This window comes from Diorhabda carinulata, chromosome 2, assembly GCF_026250575.1.
Source record: "Diorhabda carinulata isolate Delta chromosome 2, icDioCari1.1, whole genome shotgun sequence".
In the NCBI taxonomy this organism is placed as follows: Eukaryota; Metazoa; Arthropoda; class Insecta; order Coleoptera; family Chrysomelidae; genus Diorhabda; species Diorhabda carinulata.
This window is the reverse complement of record NC_079461.1, coordinates 7,145,939-7,171,790: the sequence shown is the minus strand read 5'-3', so window position 1 is coordinate 7,171,790 and position 25,852 is coordinate 7,145,939. Positions and strand designations below refer to the sequence as shown.

At 29.5% G+C, this 25,852-nt stretch overlaps 2 protein-coding genes across 14 annotated transcripts in view; both read right to left on the bottom strand.

Annotated features, from left to right (window-relative positions):
- Nucleotides 1–1,028: 1,028 nt before the first annotated feature.
- Nucleotides 1,029–15,287, bottom strand: LOC130890747 (zinc finger FYVE domain-containing protein 1-like). Of its 3 annotated transcripts, none has more exons than XM_057795038.1 (8): nucleotides 14,906–15,287; nucleotides 13,272–13,757; nucleotides 10,501–10,741; nucleotides 8,960–9,197; nucleotides 8,591–8,797; nucleotides 6,965–7,180; nucleotides 4,592–4,756; nucleotides 1,029–1,818 (listed from the first exon to the last, which is right to left on the bottom strand). In XM_057795038.1, the coding sequence occupies exons 1-8, from the start codon at nucleotides 14,907–14,909 to the stop codon at nucleotides 1,327–1,329; spliced, it is 2,049 nt and encodes a 682-aa protein (XP_057651021.1). In that variant the 5' UTR covers nucleotides 14,910–15,287; the 3' UTR covers nucleotides 1,029–1,326. The 3 variants fall into 3 exon arrangements, with proteins under 3 accessions (XP_057651021.1, XP_057651022.1, XP_057651024.1); XM_057795039.1 differs by having other exon boundaries at nucleotides 14,831–15,115; XM_057795041.1 differs by lacking the exon at nucleotides 14,906–15,287 and adding an exon at nucleotides 14,560–14,699.
- Nucleotides 15,288–18,448: 3,161 nt separating this feature from the next.
- The window catches only part of LOC130890741 (uncharacterized), a 50,037-nt gene continuing 42,633 nt past the window's right edge, over nucleotides 18,449–25,852 (bottom strand). For all 11 annotated transcript variants that reach the window (XM_057795009.1, XM_057795013.1, XM_057795012.1 and 8 more), the window contains one exon: nucleotides 18,449–24,720. In XM_057795009.1, the coding sequence (XP_057650992.1) occupies nucleotides 24,268–24,720 (453 nt within the window). In that variant the 3' untranslated portion in view covers nucleotides 18,449–24,267. The remainder of the gene's footprint in view (nucleotides 24,721–25,852) is intronic.

The following is a 25,852-nucleotide window of genomic DNA, read 5'->3' as shown; positions in this document are numbered from 1 at the left end:
TGCGCGACAATGAGTCTGCGTCTGTTGTCGACAGGATTTTGATTCGGCTCGTATTGCTTGACTAATTTTTTTTACAGTAATAAAAAGGATTCCTCATTATGTAACTTATTCGCGAAGTTTAAAAGACACATGGATGTTATCGGATGGATCCAAAAACGCAGTCAGGAAAACTTACAAAAAATCTTGTCTAGATGTAGAAATGCATTTAATATTTTATGTAAAGCATAGTAAATAAATATTTTACGCATGTCATTATAATTGGGCCTCATAAATTATATTGCAATTACTTATTAAAGCATACAATATTTGTTAAAAAATTGTTGGTACGATAAATTTTTTATTTTCCGAATAAAAGTCTTATTAAAAAATAAATGTTTAAATTCCCCATGGTAGAATGAGGTAAAATAATAAATAAAAGTTTATTTTTCTATAAATTAATAATTTAATCCGCTGGACCCCCACCGACAACAATGCGCTGATGCAGACTCAACATGTGTGTGCAAGCGCAACAACCGCTTTCGAGAAAGTGATCCCCAAGATCGTGTTTTTCAATAATTATGAAAAAACCGTTATAAATTATCGCACTTTTTCGACGGTACAAATTCAAACAATAAGTTGCAAATTTTCGGTAGTGAAAAGAATCTTTAAAGTTCGTTATTTTTGATGTTATTGCATTTTGAAAAACAACGAACTTTTTGATTTTTTTGCGTAAAAATTATCGAGTTACAAATTTTCTTAAATAGATATCATATACGTGCAAATTGAGCCCCACACGTAGGTATATTTTTATAATTTCAATAACTTGGATGCTCACGGCCAGCAGGGTGTTGGTGAGTTTTAACCATATATTTAACAGTTTAGGGAAAAGATCAATCCAAACGTATGATTCATGCGAGTGAAAATATTTTCCTTATTTTAAATACCTTAATAATAAAAATATAGGACATATTTTGAAATTCGAACAATATCAACATGAGCATACTGTTATATGTTACATGTTTGCAAATAATGAAAAGTAAAATCAAATGTACGATATAAACATTTATAATTTATTTTTGCTATCAAATAAAGAAACTCTTGACTGTTTGGAAGAAAAGTGCGCTTTAACTTCACATAATTCAGGTACTTTCAATTGGCGTGAACTAATTTAGAGTCAAAGTCACTACATCAATTATAATATTTTTTTAAATATACAATTTTATTGTCCTAGATTAAGAGAGTTTTTCAAAGTATAAAATCACGTTAAAAAAAATAACAAAAATTCGCCTTCCTATCCACTAGAAACAACTAAAATGAAAAATGCTCAACTTTCTTAGATGGTTCTAATCATCGACAATAATTACAAACTCTTACTGGATTGTCCCATCTCCTCCTGGGAACTGGTTTTCTGGAACGAGAACACTCGTTACACACTCCTTTCCCACAGTCTCTACAATGATGCAACGACCTTAAAGGACCGAATGGTTTCTTACAAACCCAACAGTGGATACATTCACTATCTGGTGTCCAATACGAAGGTCTAGCAGATTCTTTGATGTATTCTTTCGGTATATCTAAGACGGATGTCACTGCTGAAACAATTTTTACGACGGTTTCTCCGATCTGTCGAGCTCGGTTTTCAGTTGAATCTACGACATTAGACAAACTAGGAGGTTGATCGGTATAGCAGTCGTCACAAACTCGTACGTCCTCGAGCCAACCATGCGAAGGAACTGGTTGTTTTTTGGAAGAACATGCTTCGCAAAAACCTTCACCGCAAGCGCGACAATGATGTTTTTTATCGTGAGGGAGGAAGGGAGCTTTACACTTATGACACTCCTAAAAATTAAAATAAATAAAAAACTTGGTTAATTATGAGACTTCTAGAATATTAGATTCAGTACAATCTAGAATTGTGATAATATTAAAATATGGCATGTTTAATGGTAATTCAGCTAGGGATTCCATCCTAACATAAAAAAGTAATAATTGTTTCAAAACTCGACTTGTAATTGTTTACTATTGTCAACATGATTAAACACCAAAAGAAATTGTGGGAAATTCCATCTATAATAACTATAACAGTGATGGCGAACCTTTTTGAGAAGTGGGTCAAAGTTTCATAATTTTTTTAGATCTAGCCAGTGGATCACAAGTATTTGATTGAAAAAGGAATTAAAAAATCATATACAATATATATTTTGTATAAATATTTATTAATAATTAATAGCTATATATAAATATATAATTTATATATCAATAATAAAGTTGATTATAAAGTGTTTATTGGGAAGTTTGTTGCTGTTTCAGTATCAAGTCTTTTTTTGTTTGAAGATTTCACAAAGTTTATTGACGAAAACAATTTTTCAGATGAATTTGTGGATCCAAATATCGCTAAAAGAGCATTTGAAAGTTTCTTAATTGATACAAAATTATTTGGTATTTGGTCAATTTCTAATTTTATTTTCCACACTACGCAGTTTCGAAATTCAACTAATTCCATAAACATAAATTCGGTTAACTCCATTGTTTCAAATTCCATATTGTGTGGATATAAAATAAAATTGAGTGTATTTTCCAGCTTTTTAAATTGGTTGAATCTCACCTCAAATGCTTGTTTTATTTCCGGCATAATCATTGAATAATTTTGTATTGCATTTTCTTGAAAGTCAACCGTGTTTTCAACAACTATTGGGTTTAGAAAATGTTTTTGTAATTGAGGAAAATATTTCATAATTTTAATTTCCAACTCTTTTGTAAAGACATCAAGTTTCGTCATAAATATTTTCAAACATCTTTAAAAAATCATCAAAGCTGTTGTCTTTGTCAATTAAAAAAAGCTTCATTTCTTTCAATGATCTTACAAAGCGATTAAAAGGACATCACAATCAAGCCATCACACCTTGTATGTTAAAATCCCCGAATACCAGCGTTCAATTTCTTCTAAGAATTTATCAAGTTGATAAATTTTATTACAATTGACATTACATTAGAAAATGTTTTTAAACCTTGCTTCGTACATAAAACTTGTTGGTGTATTATACAATGAAATTCAATCCGAGAATGTGTATTATTTTGCTTAAGATACTGGATAAATCCAATATTTTTCCATACAATACAAGGTGCACTGTCTGTTGTTACAGAAACTATTTTCTGTAGGTCAATATATATTTCTTCAAATACAGCATAAAATTCTTTAAAAATATCAAGACCAGTACACTTCCCTTTCACCGTAACTAGTTTTATTAACTCTTCTTTCATTATATTTCCTGACTTATACTGAGCAAAACTACTAATTGTACATAACCATTTACATCATTACTCTCATCTAAAGTATTTGAATACATTTCTGAATAATTTAAGTCCCTATGTATTTGCGAAAAAAAATTTTTTTTCTAATTATTTTACTCACTCTTTAATTGTATTGTATTTAATTGAAAACTAGCAGTTGTAATGTTATTTTTTGGAACCAAAAAACTCTGCTTTGCGAAAAATTCTCATTTTTCTTTTGCAAAAAATAGGTTTTTCTTTCTTCATCTGTTGACATGTCGAGATTAGAATGCGACTTCTCAAAGTGTATTTCCACATTATATGTACGTGAAGTTATTTTTACAAATTACACATATAATCATTTCATTTCTTTCAATCACACTATATATATCAAACCATTCAGTTTGTTATGATCTGGAACTTGTATCGCTTGTTTTTGATTTTTTAACAGCCGGCTACAATTAAAAATATTTATTTATAATGTAACAATTTGAGAAGATTTTTCTCATTAACTTACCTTATGTACATAATACATATAATACACATCACTTTTGACAAAAGTGTCACTTGTTAGTTCAGCACTGGTACATCTCCCCACTCTACGATGAAACGAATATGCATGCGCCTCAATGTCCAGTTGGAAATATTCTTTCATAAATTCGATTATGGATATAAATATTTTAATATATAAAAATCAAAGTGTGAGTCAGTTAAAATGCTTGGGTGGGTTAGTGCCTGACCCACGGATCATAGGTTCGCCATCACTGAACTAGAGCAACTTTTCTCATGATGTTGGCGTGCCCCCTTTGAGGGCACATATAAATAATTTGGGGTACAATGCATAAAAGAATGGTAAAGATGAAAATAATTTTATTTTAAATTGATAAGAAACATTCTAAGGAATAATTGCTAAAATAAACTTGCTTTAAGACACACAACTTCTGTAGATGCTAAATCTTTAATATTAATAACAATGCATATAGTTGGAGCATTTGAACTAAACTGAAAACATCGTATATGTGCTTGGTTCAATTCACACAGGTCAAGAAGCGTGCTGACAGCACTCTTGACTAGACAGTGTTGTCTTGTGTAATTTGAATTCTTATTTCTACAGATTGGGGAGCGATACATTTATCGAATTAAAAAAGAAGACAAAAAGAATAAAAATTTGAGAAATGCTTAACTACAGAATAAAGACAGGTAAGTGAAGTAGTAAAATATATGGCAGCACGAACAAATTTATGGAAATTATGAGAAAATGCATACTGGAAGTTAAATAACGCCAAGTGAATATATGACAACATTAAATCTAGTTTTTATAAATAAGTCACAAATTACTTACCACTATCTCATCGTTGGATCTCCAATAACTAGGGGCAATAATATCGGTAGCCCAATTACTCACAATTTTTTTTGGCTGAGATCCTACGTTAGATATAACATCTGTGACCAAAGATACACTATCCAACACCTTCTGTGCAGAATTATGGGAGTCTGAGAAAGATTCCTACAAATAAATTTCAACAAAAATTCTAATTGTATCATTAATGTTGGAATATCTTAAACTGTTTATGATAAGTATAATGAATAAACTAACATTTACACTATCTAACAAAAGTTTAACTCAGTTATTATTTACAAAAGTACACTAAATAGTTTACTGTTAATGTCAACATGTAACTTCATAAAAGGATTCACATTTGCAAATTTCAAGCTTGGTTTACGACTAATAGCGAAATAGAAATGCCCAAGATGATAGACAGGTTCTAATTCTAGAATAAAAATACTGCATTTGTAAGAACTGGTCCAATGGGTTTCAGAGAAATATCATTTAATACAGACATCATAAATAACTAAAAGTTTTTTACTGACGTTTTTCATCAATAATTTTTTTTGAGGTTTGAGGAACTAATAAAAAATTTGGAAAATATAATTCTGGAGTACAACGACCAAATCCAATATCCCAAATCTAAAAAGGTTTCACTCCAAAGTAGTATCCTAAATGCCCCTTTGTATGTACCTAATAATTTAGTTGCTCCAGGCACTCAAATGGAAAGTGTAATATAAGAAATATATTCCAGAAATATGCTCAAAGGCTAAGCAACCACCTTAACAATCTGGCTAGGATCCTAATGGTACCACCAAATGGGAGAAGGCTAATCTAGACAGAGAAGTCTAATGTAGACATTAGACATGTGACTTACTTAATAGATTCTAGAACTGTTAGACTTTTTAGTAATTACCTTATCATATTCCAAAATACCCAACTTAATAAATAATGTAAAATTGTAAATATGAGGAAATAATTACTACGCTAGTTCCTATGTGTCCCGTTGATTGTAACAACCCATTCCATTATTGTAACTACTCTACAGGTTTCAAGTAAAGTGGGATATTAAAAAAATGTTACGAAGTTTGTAAATCTACCATCTACATCTAGTGTAAAAATCATAGCAAAGGCAATGAAATTGACATTAGTAGATTTTTTATTATCGTAAAATGGTAAAAAGTAACTATTATACTTTCAGAAATTTTTGTTTATAAATTTATTATCGCATCAAGTACAAAGGTTATTAGCGACTGTCAGTGTCTTTTAGATATCAAAAATAAATGATTCAAACAGTAATTGGTTAAATATTGATTTTAAAATACCATCTAAATAGACCACACTGTGTTACATAGAGTTTTTAAAAAATGGCTATTTTATTCCATATTTATGCTTTGCTATTTTCTGACTCTCTTTTTCTACATCACTTAATTGAAACTTTGATTTTGATTTGATTATTCAAAATTTGGTGTGTAGACACAAATGGTTAACAGTGGTTATCTAGCTGATTTGTGGGCAGTCTCTTGTATATATGTACAAAGGATCTATTGTGTCCCCCTTTCTTGCTGCGATACTGGAGAGCCCAGTGTTTACAGATGATCCATCACTTCACCCAAACCCAGGTGTAGTGTTCTGGAATTCCTTGGCTTTCTCTTCATTATGACTATTATGAAGATTAAGTGCCTGGCTTTGGTTCAAATGCCTCACAAACAATAATGTCAGCAGCTTGTTTTAATCGCCAATTATTACAGAGTATATTTTTTGTTACAAAGATATAATATTAGCTAATTTTCATTTACACTAAAGCTCAGATTATTTTCACTTGCGAACCAACTGAGTTTTTACCCGAAATCTGGACAAGCTTGAGACTGTGTGTTTTTAGTAAGTTTTGTGAACTCAGATTGAAAGTGATGTAAAATATTATTCTAGTTATGTCATTTCTTTCGCTGTGAGTAACAGACAGTTAGAACCCCAATGATAATAGTGAATTTTATATGGTTATTGAGAATATTAACCTTTTATTCACTGAGTAATGAAGTCATAAGAGACTCACATAACTGAGTGTCTCAGATCACTTGAATGTAAATGGAAAGAAGCTCTTATATTTGAATAATAAATATTTTTAAATCGATAAATAAATAAATAGAGTTGAACATATTGTTTATATCATTTTCTGGACGCAACCATGTTGTATTTAATAAAAAATTGAGTTATAAACTGATCTCATGAAATTTGGAACTAATTGAGTTATGGTATAGTCTAGTGTATTGTTCAATTCAATAAAAACAGATTCTTGCACGTTTTTCTAATGAATATAAAAAAGAAAGAAAATAGTTATACCACAAAAACCATGTTATTATTTTTATGGCGACAGCAATGTTTACATACCCCTGGCCATATATGCACCACTTCTGATCTGACTGCTACATCTTCTGGGTTTTTGTTACCATACCAATGCTCTCTACTCCTATATATTTCACCGCACTTAGGACATTCTATTACATAACCGGACCAAACGTAATTTAACCAAGACATATAATTACTATTGGTAGTGGTTTGGTAACCAGCTTTTACAATAGTTTTTTCCCCGTTTTTGTAGCAGTTCTACAAATCAAATAGAGGTTCGTTAATCAATCTGTCAAATCTAATAAAATATGTATAATTAATCGACTAAACTATGAAATATATGCAAATAAGATCCTCAAGTACAGTCATCTTAGGCCAAATTAGGTGAATATCTCGAAAAATCGACATACCCAGTATATTACCACGTAAAACCTAACCAAATATATAATTATCATTTTTTATTAACTCTTAGATTAAATTCATTTTTTTTGGTTACATATCTATTTTTAATTAAGTATCAATTTATTTAATAACACTTACCTGACCATGTAATTAAGAAATTGTTAAGGAAAATACTATTTTAATTCTAATCTAATTGATACTTATGACTTTCTATATAAATGGAGAAGAGAAATAGATTTTTAATTATTAATGTTTTTATTAAACCTGTCATTTTATGGATTTATTATTGTCAATATTAATAAAAATTTCCAATTTCAATTCTCTTCTTCTTCTTAATCATCGTTGTCATCGTCCCTCTACTGCAGAATTTCAAGCCCCTCTTCAACGATATTTGTCTCCAAGTCATTCATGAATTCTGGGTCAAAGGTTCTATATATTAATATCGGTCTGATATGGTACAGCATTGAGACATACTTGTCCATAACATTGTCTGCAAGCTAAAGAGCACTGTAACCTCGCTTTTCTATGTTGGTGAGGTGCTCCAAACGTTGGTGGAATATTTGATGACTGCACAGGTTTATTCAACTTTGTTGACTTGACATATAGTGCATAACGGAGATGATCAATACTATCCATAGATTTTGGAGCATTATAAACTGCTAATAAGGTTTGCATTCCACTCTCAAATGATCTCTGAACCGGACAGTTTTCTTCTTCAAATATAAGTTCATCCAAATTAGATAGTTTCCCAAATGTTCTTAACAACGTTTTTTCCCTTTTTTAAAGCGCATAAGTTGGGTCACAGCCACTTGATGCATGAACAAAATGTGTTTTTTAGAACGAGGATACTTGTAAAAACTTTTAATGAAGTATATTTCAGTTTCTACATTTGATTTTCCAACTTATTAAAGAAAATTTATTAAACAATAAATTATAACCTTAATATTACAAGTATCTTCTATCTCGAAAACAGTTCAAGGTATAAAAAAATTTTCAATACAAAAGTTGTAGAGAATTCGATTCTCTACAATATTGAAACAAATACAAATAGCCTAAAACCCATGGAATAGGAGATATTCGCAAAAAATGCAAAGAAAATGTTGTGACGCCTGACTTTAAAACTTGCGACCATCCAATTATGTGATTTTGAGAATAGTCTTAGGATGCCAAAATACATGTTTTTACGAGGTAATATACTATATATCCCCTATAATGTTTGGACTACTCTTAAGATAATAAAAAATTAAGATAGATGAAACCTCATACCTTACACAAATACACTTGATTCTGATATTGATGCTGAAATTTACACTCTTGTTCGCTGTGATGTGGATTTCCTTCATCTTTATGGCCCATAGATAAATTACAATTACTTTTACAAGATTGACATTTGTCTGTACAAGTGAAAAAAGCGGGCAAGTAAAGTGGCGAATTATTATTAGAAATTTCATTTCTGTATTTCTCATTTAAACTCTGGAAATTATAAAAAAAATCAAATTTTTACTTGACGAATGAAACCATAAAAAATGTAGATACATTTTTCACATATTGTTTGTGCTTTCATCTATAATTCTATTACATTTTCCAAAAATGTTTACTGTGATAAAACAATTATAACGAGCATTAGATACTTACTTTCAACGTTAAATAAATGTATTTAGCATCCCTTTTCGTTCTAACTTCAGTGCTTTCCAATTTATCTAGCAAAGCTATTCTCAAATTTTCGAAATTTGTTTCTTCTATAGTCCTATTACCAATATATTTGATAAAACTAAACGAGTCATAGGGTAAATTCAAATCATGAAAATTTTGTCGAATTATATCTTCTGGAGACTGTGTCAAATCTACACTATGCTCCAAAGTTTGAGTATGCCTAAAATACAATCAATTTTTTACTTTATAATAGTAGGGTAGTCCTAGCGGGAATTTTGGAATTAACTTGACCGTTTATAATATTAGGGGGGAAACTTCACATTATGTCAACCACTTCCATTATGTGTAAGTCCTTTATAAAGGATTGTATATCTAGGGTAGGCCATCAAAATAAGAGAGCACCAGATTAAAGCATTGCTAAAGTATGTATTTCTATAATCTGACGATTTGACCATAAGTATTTGGAAAAATCATTAATAGTGTCCAGCTGAAGTAAAGCATGTATTTCCCATTACACGCTTCTTTTTTCCTTCCATTTTCTACCTCTAATTCTCTCATACAAATCAACGGTTATTTTTCTGAAGTAGTTAGTTATTGTAATGCCTATACAATTTCCAAACTTTGATCTGTCCCATTTGGATTATGAAAATCTGTTGAAGCAATCCCCACTGTGAAAGGGTAAATATTATAGAAACCTTTCTTCTCCCTGTCATCTAAATTTCAAAATCTAAGACAAAGTAAATCTCAATTTGGCCCCTTGGTTCTCCTGCTGTAACATGTGAATCCTAGTAGTATTTATCATTATAGCTTTTAATAACTATAAAGAATGCAGGCGCCAGCTGCATCTCCATTAAGCTGCATTTAATTTTGTATAAACCGGCAACAGTGTAAAAAGAATAATCATTTATTTAGGAGAATTTTTGTTTTGTTTTTATGTACAATGTTTTTGAAGTTACCATTTTTCTGTTTCTTAAGCTTTACAATAGCATTGGACGTTTATTTGTTAAAAATAATTTTCTTTATACTCAAAGTTACATCTGAAGTGTTAAAAATGTAAGTATTAAAAGTTTCTCTATATTACAGTATATATTTTTGCGTGATCTAAGAAAGTGACTAGCCTCCAGTTAATATTTGATATTAAATACTATATCTTTATATTTATATCTGACCCCCACAGGGTCCGATTATGTATGGCCAGTGTCAGTTCATTTTGAGCCACGAAACAATGTGTATTAAAATCAAATAAATTTTATAAAATTCTAATTTCTCTCTATATTATAAAGAAAATGATAGGTATTATACTAGTGCGATCCTGCGCAATATCTTACCAATAAAGACACTTTCTTTTATTGGGAAAAATACTATAAATTAGACTCTAAAATTTGTATAAACTCAAGATGTTGCAAACTGCTATTAAATTATGTATTCATTTTATATAAGGTAGTATTTGGCAACATAATAATCATTTTAAAACTGCTACTTCTGCATTGAACATTTTTAGTAAGTAAAAATATATCACATACCTTGTTTCATGGAAAATAATTACTCCAGGTCCTATAGCACCTGAAAAACTAGAATCTGCTTTTGTCAGTGCTTTTTTTAATGCTTCGCTAAAATGTTGTTTGTATGCATCTGAAGCACTTCCCAGAAATGTATACATGTCTCTTTGAAGCCTCTCCGCTCTTGTTCTGTATATTATTATATCCGATACTGCCATTACTTTTAATAATAGCCGAGTGCGTTGCTGTTCCTTCTTTGAAATACCTTAAATTTGAAAATTATTAGTTAAAGTCATTTATTTCGGGGTTAGTCAGTGGTTAGTACCATTTGAGCAAAAAAATAATGTAAGTAATTGATCTTAAAATTGTTGTAATATACTCTATACACATGCTCATGTAGTGGCATGTTTGGATAAGGATTATTCAAAATTTGGTGGGTACACACAAATGTTTAACAGTGGTTATCTAGCTGATTCGTTGGCTTTCTCTTCATTATGAATATTACGAATATTAGGTGCCTGGCTTTGATTCAAATGCTTGACAAACAATGATGTCTGCAAATCGTTTTGATAGCCAATTATTACAGGGTATAGTTTTTATAACAAATATACATTATATTTGAATAATAAATATCTAGCTATTTAATCAGAATATATGGGTACTTAAGTTGCTTAATTTTTATCAATTTGTTAAATAGTAATTTAAACTCATCACTATTGCAAATTAAAAGCAATATAAAATGTATAAAAAATGAGTTTTGTCTGTTTTGAAATTTTATATGGGATATATTATGTTTGACCCAAATTTAATAACAAATGTGGGAATCCCAGAATTACATCTAGTTTTATCTAAATTTCTTATAAAACTTGAGTCAGTTGAATAGAAATTTTTTCAAATGATATATAGTGACCAGAAATATTTTAAAAATATCCAACACCTTGAAATAGAAAAATTGATTTTGTATCTCATTATATTCTAAACTCAGAAAATATGAAAAAAAGGCACATCACAAATTCTTTCCCATTTTCACATTTTTTGTTATTTTACTATTTTGGTACTTACAACTTCATTTCTCTTTCAGTTAAATTAAAATTTGCAATTTACATCTCAATAATAAACTAGGTCTTTAATAAAGTGTGATAAAGGTCAGTGTCATTTAAAATAAACAATATTACAACTACACTATCTCTTCTGTAATATGTCCTTGTGTCAGCTGATATATGCATAATAATAATTTATAAATAGACTGCCACATTTTTTGATGTAGTAGTTGATTTGAAGCAATTAATGTTCACTATTTAGTAGTATATAAAATTATTTATTTATATATATATATATATATATATATATATATATATATATATATATATGTATATATATATATAATAATTGATAGTAACACAATATTCAGAAAATCTATTAAAATGCTTGTGTAGAATTTCCATATTTTTATGTAGATTATTCAAACTCTTGTCTAATTGAAGTTTTTCTTCTTTTTTTAGAATAAAGGTATTCAAATTCAGATTTCTATACCTTGATTCATTTAACGGAATAATTTTAAACTAATATTTCAAATTATGTTATTCAAACACAAAAATCTTTTCTCAGTTTTTCATTAAGATTTTTCATGAAAATTTGGTGAATAAACAGTATGCTCCTCGAAATAAAGCCAATGTGATTGTGTCATAACTGGAAATGAAACAAATCAGAGAGAAGGAAACAAACCTATTAAGAAAGTCTGTACAAAAATACTTATGTGAAAGGAATAAATGCCATGTGAACAGAAAAAAAATTGAATGTAGGGGGAGATGTAAAATAGGGGGAATGTGTCCCATCGAAATAAAGTCACTACTGTTAATAGTCAATATATGCACCAAGTTTGTATATAATTTGGAATACCAATTACTGAAGGGCAGTAGAAAGTCCCAGGTTTCAATGACGGTGATCTTTATTTCTGCTTCGGATTAAAACTATCTAATACAGCCCATATTAAGTATATGCACACATTTTTTTGGGAATTGAGGGAGGTGTTAGTGAGAAGTGTACTAATGCATATATTTGTAATGACACAATGAGTAAATGACGATTGTAACCACTAAGAGTTTTTTCAGAAAAAAAATAGCCAAATGTGATAATTTTCACTCACAATCATACAACTTATGTTTAATTTCATCTGGCAGTCATAAACAAATGAAAAAAAAAGTGTTTTTGAGCGCAATGGTCAAATTAAAAGTATGCGGCATTGTGGTAAATATATATATATATATATATATATATATATATATATATATATATATATAAAAATCATACAATCTTTGTTGCAAAATTAAAAAAAAAACTTAAGAGACCAATTTGCAAAAAAGGGATCTAATAAAAAAGACTCAGTAAAAACCCTGTAATATCTTACGACCTAAAGTGGTTCAAATTTTAAATTATTTATGAAAAAGGGTATTTAAAAGTTCAAATTATTGAAAATAAAGTAATGTTTCATTGAATTTGAGATGGATAATATTACATATGTCAAATTTTGATTGGGTTTATGATTTTATAGTAAAGAAAAGCTCACATTTGTATATAGAGTAATGGAATGTTTTGAACAATCAAGAATAATAAAATTGATACATTTTTTGAGAACAATCAAAATCAAACAGTATATCGCATTAAATTTCAAATAGTACTTTCTACAAGTGCATAGCAAATTATTTCTAATATTAAAATGTCTTAAATTTTATTACAACATAAGTTTATCATTAAATGACCTGAACTTTTGCATCACAGATACCACAATGACTTACCCAAAAATCCTTCGGTATCTAAACAGATGACCTTGTGTTCAGGATTATACATGGCCCAAACTCCTAAAGTACAGGAAGTTTGTGAAGATGAAGTTTTAAACATTTCTTGACCATCAAAAAATATTTTGTTCATAGTGTAAGATTTCCCTTCACCTGTATTTCCAAATATTGATACAACCTTAACCTTTTCATTTGGTTTTATATTCAGAATGTTTAAGAACTCTTCTTCAGATTTTATTTGCAAATTTTCACAATCATCAAGAAGTAGAATACTTTTTGAATCATTATCATCGATATCATAAGTCAAATTAAGTGACTGTAGATCAGAAATTAAATTTATATCCCCTGAGACATCCTGCTTATTATTTATGTTAGGATCAATAGATTGTAAAATTGCTGTTCCAGGATCTTGGTATCTATTTTTCATCTTTCCTGTAAGGGAGTTCATGTTGACGAAATCAAACACTTTTAATGATACTGATTTTACTAAAATAAAAGAAAAATGCGTAAATTTTTTTATTTGTCTGAAAATTATTTTATGAAATATCAGATATTCTACTCAAATGAACATAAAAATTCATTAGATGATCCAGTCTTTTCACAAAAAACTAATTACAAAAGCACATTTTAATTAAAATTAGAAAGAATGTGAGAGATAGCAATATGCAGGAGTAAAAGTATGCTATTAATAGTTTAACAGGGAATGAAAACATTCTAAATGAATGCTGGAGTAAATGTTATTTATTTCTCAAAGTTATTGACAGGTGTATGTACTTATTTTTTTACTTTATCTTTGCCAAATAAAAAACATCAATTGCAATTTTCTATAAGTTTTCCAAAAAAATATTTGCAATTGGACAAACATTAACAATAATATTTTCCATTGTTATGATAGCTTCAATTTACTTAAATAACATACAAAAACATTTGGTTTGACAAAAAAAATTATTATTACTGTGAATAAAATAAAAACGTTAAAACTACTAATCTTTTTTTTCAATTTTAAAAGAAGTTTGTACTAATCTAGAAGTTAATTTTAATGTGAAGTTTTTTAAGAAAACAACTAAAACACATTGTGAATTAAGGAACATACTAACAATAACTATATTTTACTTTCTATTTTTAGAAAACACACCCCGTTATGCACTTATTCTCGTCATCATAAGAATGTAAATACTTAAACAGATGATAATCTTGTTTAAAAAAAAAACTAATCAAATTCCGATATATTTTATTCAACGTAAACGTATATTAGCAAAATCAACAAATAATTTACTGGAAACCTTACCTTATACATACATAAAAATCATATGTTGAGGTTATGTATACTGTTCAAATAATAAGAATTTGACTCATATTTCTATACGTTCAACAAAAGCAAAACATTGATACTAAAACTCTGATAAAAATTTTATTATCATTCGAAGTCAACAAACACAAACTTTCTAAAATGTATGTTGACGTATGAGTAGTTAAAACGCATTTACAACATCATTACTTTGAAAAAATAAAAATCTAATATTACAAGACATATAAAAAAGTATAAAGTTATATCTTACCCCTTGAAAAAATTCACATCATTGTCGAAAACGATTAAAATCTTAATTGTAGTTGAAAAAATGTTTGCTACTTACACATGACTTGACACTATAAATTTGACGTATCAAAAAAAATACACAACTATAGACAGGCGCGTTTGTACCATTAATTGGTTGATTTATAATCAAAAAAGTTACTCGGATTCCCAACCGTTTTTTGCGTATTTAATTTTTGTTTGTTTATCGCACGATTTTTTGCTCAATCAGTTCATCGTTCTATGCCAGGCTCTTTGTTTGCTTCAATATTAATAATGAGTTATTTTACGTTCCCGCCTTTAAGTTTCGAATGAATTACGTTAATTTTTTCACGTAAACAACTACAGTGCCGGCTCATATAAAATAATTGATATGGCAGCTATAAATTAAAAAATGAATATGAGAATCTAAACATATAATAGATAAAACCATTTTATTTTTGTAACTTTAAAATTGCCAACTTCATTCAACTAAGAATTAAATTTGAAGTACGCATTACAGAAATTTCAATGGCAATATTCCATATATATTTTTTATGCGACAGAAATTTAAACGTATATAAGTATACAAATAAATACGTACAGATAATTATAATGTGACATGTTGTTTACTGAAATGAATGAAAACACTATATATATATATATATATATATATATATATATATATATATATATATATATATATATATATATATATATATATATATATATATATCCAATATATACCGATATGATATAAACATAAATATTTCATTTCATCGTTTTATCATTCATCTTTTGATAAAATAAATGCAGCCCAAGATATAAGACCCCATAGTATGAATAATATTGTACATTTTGATATCCTTTAATCTACGTTAAGAAGTAGAGCAATTGAATATATAAACGTATTCATTTCTGTAGTCAAAGGGAAGCTGTGTCAATAATATTTTCTTTGTATAAGGAAGTTGGAGATTTTTAACCAGTTGAGTTTATGAATTTTTACGAACTGTACCACTAAGCAAATATCATTTGATACTGGCATAATTTACCTCTATATTAACATGAAGTTTGAGTCACATTTATAGATTAGTTTGTTTACAGTGCACTATTTTGTTGGTTTTTAAAGTGTGCTAAGTGATATTTATAATGGACCGACTAAAATTTGCAACGTAAAAGATAGTAAATAATGAACATTATATGGGCGTTATAAAGTATTTGAGGGTGCAAACTAAAAATTTGTCATAATTATTCATCTATGTAATACTTCTATATGGACAGTTTCAGTAAATAGAAGCTGTTTCGACTAAGAAAGACAGAATGATAACGCTTTCTCTATCCTCCGAGGTTCCAGCTCGGTTCTGCGCATTCTCAAGGATGCGCAACTTGAACGAGGTATCTGAAACGAGAGAGAAAATAATATTTTGTCAGCCCTTTAATGGTGGGACATTCCTTCCCATTTAAACTGTCCATAAACATAATCATATATGAATTTATTCCAATCTAAATACCGAATTTAGTATAAACTTGCTTTATAATCAGCAACGTTTTTAAAATGAGAATTTGACTGAGCTTATGAAATTTTCATTGAATAAGAGAAGAATGTAAGTTTGAAAAATTTTTTGGTGGTTTTCCGATTATTATTTCAAGTGTTAAAAACTATAAGAGAGTGATAAGGAAATATTCAACATTTTGCTAGCCTTTTCTCAATTCTCCCCTCCTGAACTGTATACATTTATTGTACCAGTTGGATTTGAAAATTATTAATACTTAAAACAATACGCCCATAAGCCTATGGAATCAGCTATCAAGGCACGTCTTTCCCGAACACTACAACCTACAGAAGTTTAAGATCATTACCAAGGGACCTCTACACGTCAGGCCCCATTCGATATGAAATGAAATATGATATGAAATTAACAGTTATAATAAGTGTGTCTGGTGACAAAATTACTTTTATATTTTACTTGACATGTGTACTTGAGAAATATATACAGCATTTAAAATCGCAACTATAATCTCTAAAATTGTTCAAAAAACGTGGATAGTGATTTGATATTAACCCGCTTTTTTAGAAACCTTGGTTTTTATATTGTTGTGAATTTATTGACTTTATTGTTATTAAAATTTAATTTACTATCCTATTGTAATAATTTCTTGCGCTGTTTTTAAAATATTTCCACTTTCTGCTAAACCGCCTCCTCAATTTGCTTCCTTTCAGCGAACATTTTTTGATGCACTGACGATGAGATGGTTTTCCTTACCTCTACAACTCCATACTTTATTATTAAAAAAAGTTAGTTACAACGAAACATTATTAAGCTACAATACTGGTTGAAAAGTTTGTGGAAACTTGGAAAGAGGCTCAAACAAAACCACCAAAATATATAACTGAGCTAAAACTATGACCTGAACAAAACAATTATGACACAAAACATAACCTAGTAACCCGAAACGTCTTCCTATATTTTGCGTTTCGATAAAAAAGAAAAAAATAAATCAATGTTTAAGACATGATTACAAGAAACGGCTTGTTTAACATTAATTGAAGCTAAGAAGGCTTTTTTCAAAGAAATTTAATTTCCTATAAGAATACTTATCGCTAAAATTTATCAGATTGATAATTGACGAGTTTTGAATAAAAAATGTGATTACTATTAAAAAATCAATAATCGTAACGATACTCCGTTTAATATTATTATTGAGGACTCAAACTTTCACGATAATTTTTTTATAATCATGTATGTTATTTTCACAGTATCGTGACAGTCTTTTCTTCCCCTCAATTTGAAAACAATGGGGTGTTTGTATTTGTTGTGTACAGAGTGTACTTGATACTTATGAAATGAAAATGAACTTATACTTGTATTAATATTTTTTCAATATTCATAATCAGGAAATGAGGAAACGATAGAGTTAGAAGTCAAAAATAAATCGAGTAGTTTAGGGTTCAGGGTATTAAAAGTACAAGCCCCGATCTATATTGGTCGTGGTTCAGTCAGAGGCCTAGTGCTTTTATTTTTGACGATTTGGAAACTTAGTTAAATAACTAACCAGCTTATTTTTGAGCATTTCCAACCCAGAATAAAGCTTTTTACTTTTTCAATTTCTACTTCTGCTATTTTCCTAGGCAATTAATTGTGTCGCTACTCAGATTTGACGTCGTTTCTCCATCAAGGTAGGACACCAGCAAAGCAAATGCTCTATCGTCTCTTCTTCTTCGTTACACTTTGCCAATAATTCTTCCTTGTCACTTCACATTTCTGAAGTGTTGTGCCAACAGTACAATGTCCAGTGATCACTCCAATGATTTTCTGCTTTGAGTGTTTCGGGAATCTTACTATCTTTATTGCGTTCACTTCAGTTACTTTTGTTTGACCATATATCATGTTTGGCTCTGATTCATGTGTCAATAGCATCTTCTATCGGTACACTGTTACTGTCTCCCCCACCGTCCCACTTTTAGCAAGCCTATCTGTATTGAGTTACCTTTCACTTCATAGTGTAGAGGTACCCAGCAGAGACTTAATATTGTGTGACGAATCTAGAAGAGTGCCCCGTGATAGGTTATTACTACTTTTGATTTTAAATGGTTTAGGATAGAGGGTATTAAAAAAAAATAATATTTGTAATTGGACCAATTTTTATTTGATCATAAAAATAAAATTAACCTTGTTAACACCACGTTTTGACAAACAGCGTCAAAGGTTGAAAATAATGGACAACACATACAAATGAACATAAAAAATATACAGGTTTGTCTATTTGTTATAATAAAGATTAACTATGATTTTTGGACAGTAAAAAAGACATAACCTCAAATAAAATTGATTTTTTATATAAGTACATCTTAGAAAATGTATAAATTATTGATTTCTGCAAAATTGTAAAAATAATTGATCACAAAACTTTGTGTTTATCCCACCAACATTAATTTTTTTTATTTTAATATCTATACAATTTCCTAAATTTTTGAAAATAAAAAGATTACTATATAAATTCATTAAATAGACTGTCCCGCAAAACTAACGCATAATTCAATCTGAAAAATGACCTGTTGCCAAAGGACCAAAAGTATGTATATTTCATAATTTTTGAAAAAAAATATTTTTTTTCAACTCTCTTTCTGCTCCCATATGGATCTACATAATGTGGTTCTAAAACGTCTATTCACAATCACAACCAATTTCGTGATACACGTTGATACACTATCTTTTAGCCGTCATCAGTAATTAAAAGAAAACTAATTGCAATTCAAAAGGGGGTCGATTTTTTCCTACTCCATTTTGTATCTTAGTTAATTTATTATGTCTAAACTTAACACTTTATGGCGATCCCGGTCTTCTTTTGTTATTGCTGGTCCGCCAAAATTGTGATAATCTTCTGGCTAAGTAGATTGTTACCCCAAGTCGAAGGTTACTTTAACTGCACAAGTGCTCTGGAAGCGTCACATAATTTTTACTCTTAGTGCAGTTTGTGGTTATTATAAATTAAAAAATTTGTCTCTACCAAAGTACAAAGTGAACTGACTTTCTGAGGGATTTTGTTAATATTGTAGAAAATAGAAAAATCCACTGGTGTCAGTTTGAAAATAAGCATTAATTTTGCGATGCAGAGATGTACATGATATATAATTTTTTTTTATAATATATTTCCAGAACAAAGAAAATATTTTTCTTATAACCGATATATAGTCAGGGAATACTGAATGAGAATTAACTCAGAATTATTAAGAAAACGGAAAAACAGAGAAAACCAATCAAAATTGTTTAAAGTGAAATTTCTTAATAAATTGTAGGTTAATAAAAAATGATCTAGGTATTAATAGGAAAGAATTTACTGATATTTATGCAAGTTACTTCAAATAATTTGATGCCCAATTGAAATGCGTTAATATATTATTTAAAATTCTGTTGAAATAAGTTTCTATAAATTTATGAAATCAAAATTAATATTTGTGATCAAAATTTGAACACTTCCATAGAAAATTTCAAATAGAGTAAAACCTGGTCAAGTGGGATCTGAAGGGATCAAGTATTTTGCATCTTTTAAAAAGGTTTTATCCAATTTTATCCAATTTGACCTCATTTATAGAGGTCGAAATTTACCATTATTCCATTTATATAAGTGGAAATGGAAAATAAAAATGCGTATGTTTGGTATTATGAATCAAATGTGGATAAATGAACAATCAGTGTTTATTGTATGATGCTATTTGCTGAAACCTGTTATTTGACATCTCAAAATACTTATGTGAAGTTTCTAAAGGCTTCAATTGCCTCACGTTTTAGATTTTTCACCAAAGTCTCTTCACAATACTTTTCTAGTTCTTCTGTGTCCAAAGAAGAATGTGGAAACGATGTCATCATCATTGCTCTCTTCTAAAATTTCTTTTCTGTAATAAACCTTGAAATTGTTGATTATATTCTGCTCCATGAGCTGCAATCTACTTTTGGTATTGGTGGATGAGTGCAATAAACTCACAGTTTTTATTGATATAAACTTTTCATCTAACCTACTGACTGTTTCATTCTAAATAATACATTAGACAATACAAACTAAATTGGAACCGTAGATTTATTAACGTTTTGATATCCCCAAAACAGATTAATGGATTTTCCAATAAAGAGCAATGGCAATTTTTCAATTTCAGACATATTCGCACATACAAGTAGGCCTTTCAATATAAGAGTACTATCCAGTAGACACTCATTACATTCGTTGTCCATAGAATTGTTTTCACTACTAATATTTTTTATTGATGTATCGTTTCTTCTATTGAAACTCTCTAACCATCCATTACTACCAAAAATATTATTGGTCTAATTTGCAAATTTTTTAATCATTGGTCCAAGTAATGATATATTATTCCGTATTTGCTTTAACCTACACAAAAGGTACTTTGGTATTTTATTTTCCATATACACTTGATCACCTAACTTTCTACAATCAAAATCCAACAGAAGCACAAATTTTTCAGGTACTCATAAAGAGTCATATTGTAGGTTAAAGCCAGAGGACATGCGAAATAAGTCCTATAAATCAAATCTCATTGAATCAGGTTCGAAAAGTCCATTAACCCCTGTTAATTTGATGAAGAAGTAGTGTGAACTGGTTGAAATACTAATAGAGGTTTCTCTTATCCAGGTCCTAGTTAGCCAGGTTTTACTGTGTCAGAATATTTAGAGAAAATATATTGATAGGTATTTACTAAATAAAATATTGCTTTAACGTTTTATGAATTACAAGTTTAATATGTGATATTTTTTTGAAATACTGAATGTCACAATCAGAAAAACCAGTCAAATTGTTTACTACTTTATTGGTAGTTTCTTGAAAGATAAATTTCAATGATTTTTGTCTACTTTGATATGGAAGAAAATTTTCTAAATAAATCTCATTGTGTCTGGTATAAACATAATATTCGTAAATTTAAAAATAAATATATATTAAATAAAAAAAAATAATAAATAAATAGTAAAAAAGAATCAATTTTGCAACGTTTTAAAACAATTGTTCATTGTCTGATATCATATCGGCAACTTTGATTGAGACATTCCGCAATTACAAACGCATAAAGTTCTTCTAAAAGAAAACTCTAGTTATTAAAAAGTCATTTAACAAAAATCTTCGAAGTCTTCGGACACGATAACTTTGTGTACATTATTGTCTTGAGGTTGCACTACAGAGAAGCAAAGAATTTATAGAAACGAGTATAACTTTGAATTTGGTTAATTTGGGTGTAGTTTAGAGTTTTCATTTAAAAGAATTTTTACACCGTGTATAAATATACTCGCCTAAAGGGTACATCCTAATATTTACAAATCAAAAATATTTACACGCTTCCTAGTTATTTTGTATTAAAAAAATATTCAACTGTCAATATTTTAACAAATCTTTCTTAAGGAATTAAATTTTTTTATATCATACCAACATTATATAAAATGAAATTTCAAACTTAAAATACTTTGAAATTTGTTAAGGACAACAGTGGTAGTTGAAACCTGGAAGTACCAGATATATTAAATAACCTTAATTATTAATGGGGTAGAAAAATAAAAAAAAAATAAAAAATATTATAGATATTTGGTCACGGTCTGTTCAAACGGCTTCTGAAAGTATCCATAAAAGATCATAAAACTATATTTTAGGTTACATTTGTTTATTCCGATGTCAAAATATTAAATATCAAAAAATTTCACTTTCGGCAACAGTAATTTGGTGTATAAACTCACTAGCTCCATATTAAAATATGAGGTCGTTAAAATATCTATATCAAAAGAAACATTTTATACAGGGTGCGGTACCATCATTTTTTTCAGTTTTCATTCATTACCTCAATTATGGGCGATTTGGAGTAGCAGGAGCTCTTTGAAATTACGAACCGCCCAAGAAATTACTGAACTGATTTGATTTACAAAAACTAGGCAAAACAAAGCTTACAGTATTTGCCTACCTGTTCTCGCACCCTATATGACCCACTTTATCTAAATCAAATAAGCTAGTTGAAATAAAGTTAGCATAACTATTATTCAATAGTTGTTATTATAAACTAAAATTTTGATTGAACTGAAGAAAATTAAAGCGACGTATCATTTAAATACGTTTAAATATGGGCGATATTAAAAATAAATTCTAATGAGTCTATCAATGTATGTTTGAGTTTCTATCACTACTGTTATTTGCTGGATGTTGGTATAAGATTTTAATCTTTGGTACTGATCATTGATCAACATAATTTCATCACTTCTTAAAAAGTATTTTTCTTAGTAGCAGCCATTTAAACAGTGTATGAGGAAATATATATTTCAGTACATGGTATTAATTATTTGTACAATCATCTATTTATACAATTTTTAGATATTTATATACATTCATATTCATGAATTGTAAGCTAACATTGGCTGCACAACCCGTTGTTATATCAATTGCAGGTCAGTTATTCATTTGTAAGGCCTCAATTACATTGTTAAACAAAATAAAATGATCAAATGTTCAAATGGAACTTTATGTTTATTTGAATTATGATATAAAATTATAATCTTAGCTTGTGTGATACAATTAGGTGAAAACTAAAAAAGAGCCAGATGGAACATGTCTTCAACAAATCTGATGGATGATTCTGTGAAACAATTAACTGCCCGCCGTCAACTAATCTTTGTATATTGGTAACAACATTGCATTGTTAGTTGTTTTATTGCATATAACAAATCATTTCACTCAAGATTTGTATCAGGCTAAACCCATAGCACTGAAATAGTTTTGTAAGAAAATTCGAAGAAATTTTCAAATTGCATAACCTGAACTCTGAATGTTTTCTTCTTGTTAAGTTAGGAACCTATTTATATGACACAAGATGACTGAGTTAAGGGCATTCTAAAAAATAATTTTCACACAATATAACCTTATCATCAAATATTATCTTTTTGAGTTGTAGACATGTTTATATGACACCAGATGAATATTGAGTATCCCAAAACTAACGCAAGATTTAAATTTAGAGCGATTTATGTAGTGAAGTGTTATGCTAAAGATTAATTAACCATATATTATACTTCAGTAATGTAAAAAATCAAGAATGTAGAAAATTTATCAGTTTTGATTAACCGCCTCTGTAATTTGAGTTTAAAATAGTATTGTATTATTTGTATTTTTATTGAGCTGATTGGTCAGTGTTAATTGATTTCATCCAAACACATTTTTTTATATAAGGAATCCACAATATGTGGAGTTTAGGAAGAAAGCCACAGATTCGTTTGTAATATTTATATATGTAGTATTTTTTTATTTCCTCACATCAAACTTAATACAAAATAAATCGTAAGATTTATATAAATCCAACTTACTTATCTATCAAAGTAAATCAAAAGTAGTGGTAAAAAGTATAAAATTATACAGTAGGTATCAAAAGTGGCGAAAAAAAAAATAAATAAAAAGACTATTTGTTTTTATGTAGATCAAAAGTATTGGAAAAATCTTTAAGGTCCCGGTAAATGTAAGAAGTAAAAAGTTCCCTTGTCAAAAATATATAGAATTGACAATGTACCCCCGAGGAAATCAGTTATCCATCCTGGAGAATCAAAAAGGATTAATTCAATCAATCAATTTTTCAATAATTACAAACTATGTACATTAATTTTTTAAAATGATAAATTATATAATCTATATACAGACATAAAAAGAATAAAAAAAGATCAACACCATCAATTTGAGCTCACTTCCTTTACATCAATGTAAAATATTCTTAAAATACCAAATATTTGTATCTTTGGCCTCACTATTGATGGTAACCGTTGAGTGTATAAATGAATCAAGTTCACTGATAGACATTGTAACAGCAAATGTCATTAAATTAACAATTAATAGTCAAGGAGTACTTCCAAATTCCTACAAGCTCACATTATACATCTAATAGGCACTTTAAAACATTGTCACTGGATGCAATCATGACTTGCTACTGTTGTTTTTGGTGATGAGTAACACAGGACTAGAAGGCCGTGAAGTTTTCCTAGGTACAGTTTGTGGTATGACTGTTAAAGATTTCGGTATCCGAGGCAACAGGAGGGAAGTCGTCTTTTCGTTCAATTTGGATTCAAGTTTTTCTACCTGTTTATCTAATTTTTCTAGGATGTTTTCTCCTTCCGGTACTCCTTCAGGCATCGAAGGTTGGTTGACCGCCTCTGATTTAGAAGCGGAACTGAACGGAGTCGTTTTTGATATAACCAAACCTTTTTTCGGAATAATTGATTTAAGAACTGAGTTATGCGTTACGAGAATGGGTTTGGGATTCTGGGCTTCCTGTAGGCGTTTCTGCTTCAATTCGAAACTTCTCTTTATAGCACACATTTTCTTGTAATCTTCAAGCGTTATATGATACGGTTTTCCGCCGGAAATTACCTACAAAATCAAAAACAGAATTTTATTTGGATATGAGAAACAATATATTCAACAGGCAAGCTTGAGAAGTCCTCAGAGTCAAAATGATTTATATTGTTTAAAGAATATCTAAAAATTTCTTAGAAATATTCAATTTCTTCAGTTCAGTCATGAAAATGATTATTTTTCTCAATTTAAAATAAAAAACAAGTGCCAAAAAGGCATTGTAACAATAATGTTTGCACATATGCCTCTATGATAGCTTCTCCATGCACCAGCGGCACTTTGGATCATCCTAATGCATATTTTGTCTGGTTCAAAATCCGGTCACTAGTCGGATTTGGCGTCTATTTAATTGGAGCAGTTGTTTGGTAAGAGAAGCAGAGGGTCCATTTATGCGTGCCTTCACTTGTCTCATACCACGTGTCTCTATCTATCTCTGCCGAATCCGCCTAGCAAGCAGATCGTCGATAGACGCGATAGCAACACTTTTTAGCTACACCAAGAATGAGTTCTGGGCCCATTGGTGAGTTCGTCGATTCCAGTCTGTCGAGTGAGTCTGCTTCGTCGTTGCTCTTGCAGCTATCGCTCACCAGAATTTGTAGAACACCCTTACGACCGTTATGGCTTGTATGACAGCTCTGTTACCTGAGCAGATTGAGATTACAGTGTTTCTGTGGCGTCGATTGAGTATCGCACGTCTACATTCCATCACAATGAATATTTCGGCTAGGAAGATGGTGGCTGTTACCCAAGCAAAAGATTCGATTATTTTGTGGTGTCCTCCTTAGAAGCCTGCTCCGGCCAAGTCATTCATTCTGGATCCATCTGTGTACTAAATGGCTCCATTATTTAGTATAGTGGACTTGGAGTTATCAGTCCACTGCTCTTTCTGTGTGTCTCCAGGCCCTTATTATCAACAGTTGCAGGCGCCATTTGGTCACTGTCATCAAGATGATTAGACATTCACTCGTGGACTGCGTCCTGATTTTTGCATGGCCAGTTAGTTATATTATAGGAAAATGTGTTTTAAAAAGTTTTTTGTGTTATAACACTATAAGCACCATAGAAATGTTAATATTGAGTATACAACTCTTTTCCGAATGTATAGAGTTTTCAAGTAAGCTCGATGATATAAATCATCCATTTCTTC

Excerpts from the sequence above, each read along its gene's own strand:
- LOC130890747 (XM_057795038.1), bottom strand. Across the intron at positions 10,742-13,271 it reads AGATACCGAAGGATTTTTGG|GTATTTCAAAGAAGGAACAG; the intron begins GTAAGTCATTGT and ends TTCAAATTTAAG. Across the intron at positions 4,757-6,964 it reads TGGTGCATATATGGCCAGGG|GAATCTTTCTCAGACTCCCA; the intron begins GTATGTAAACAT and ends ATTTATTTGTAG.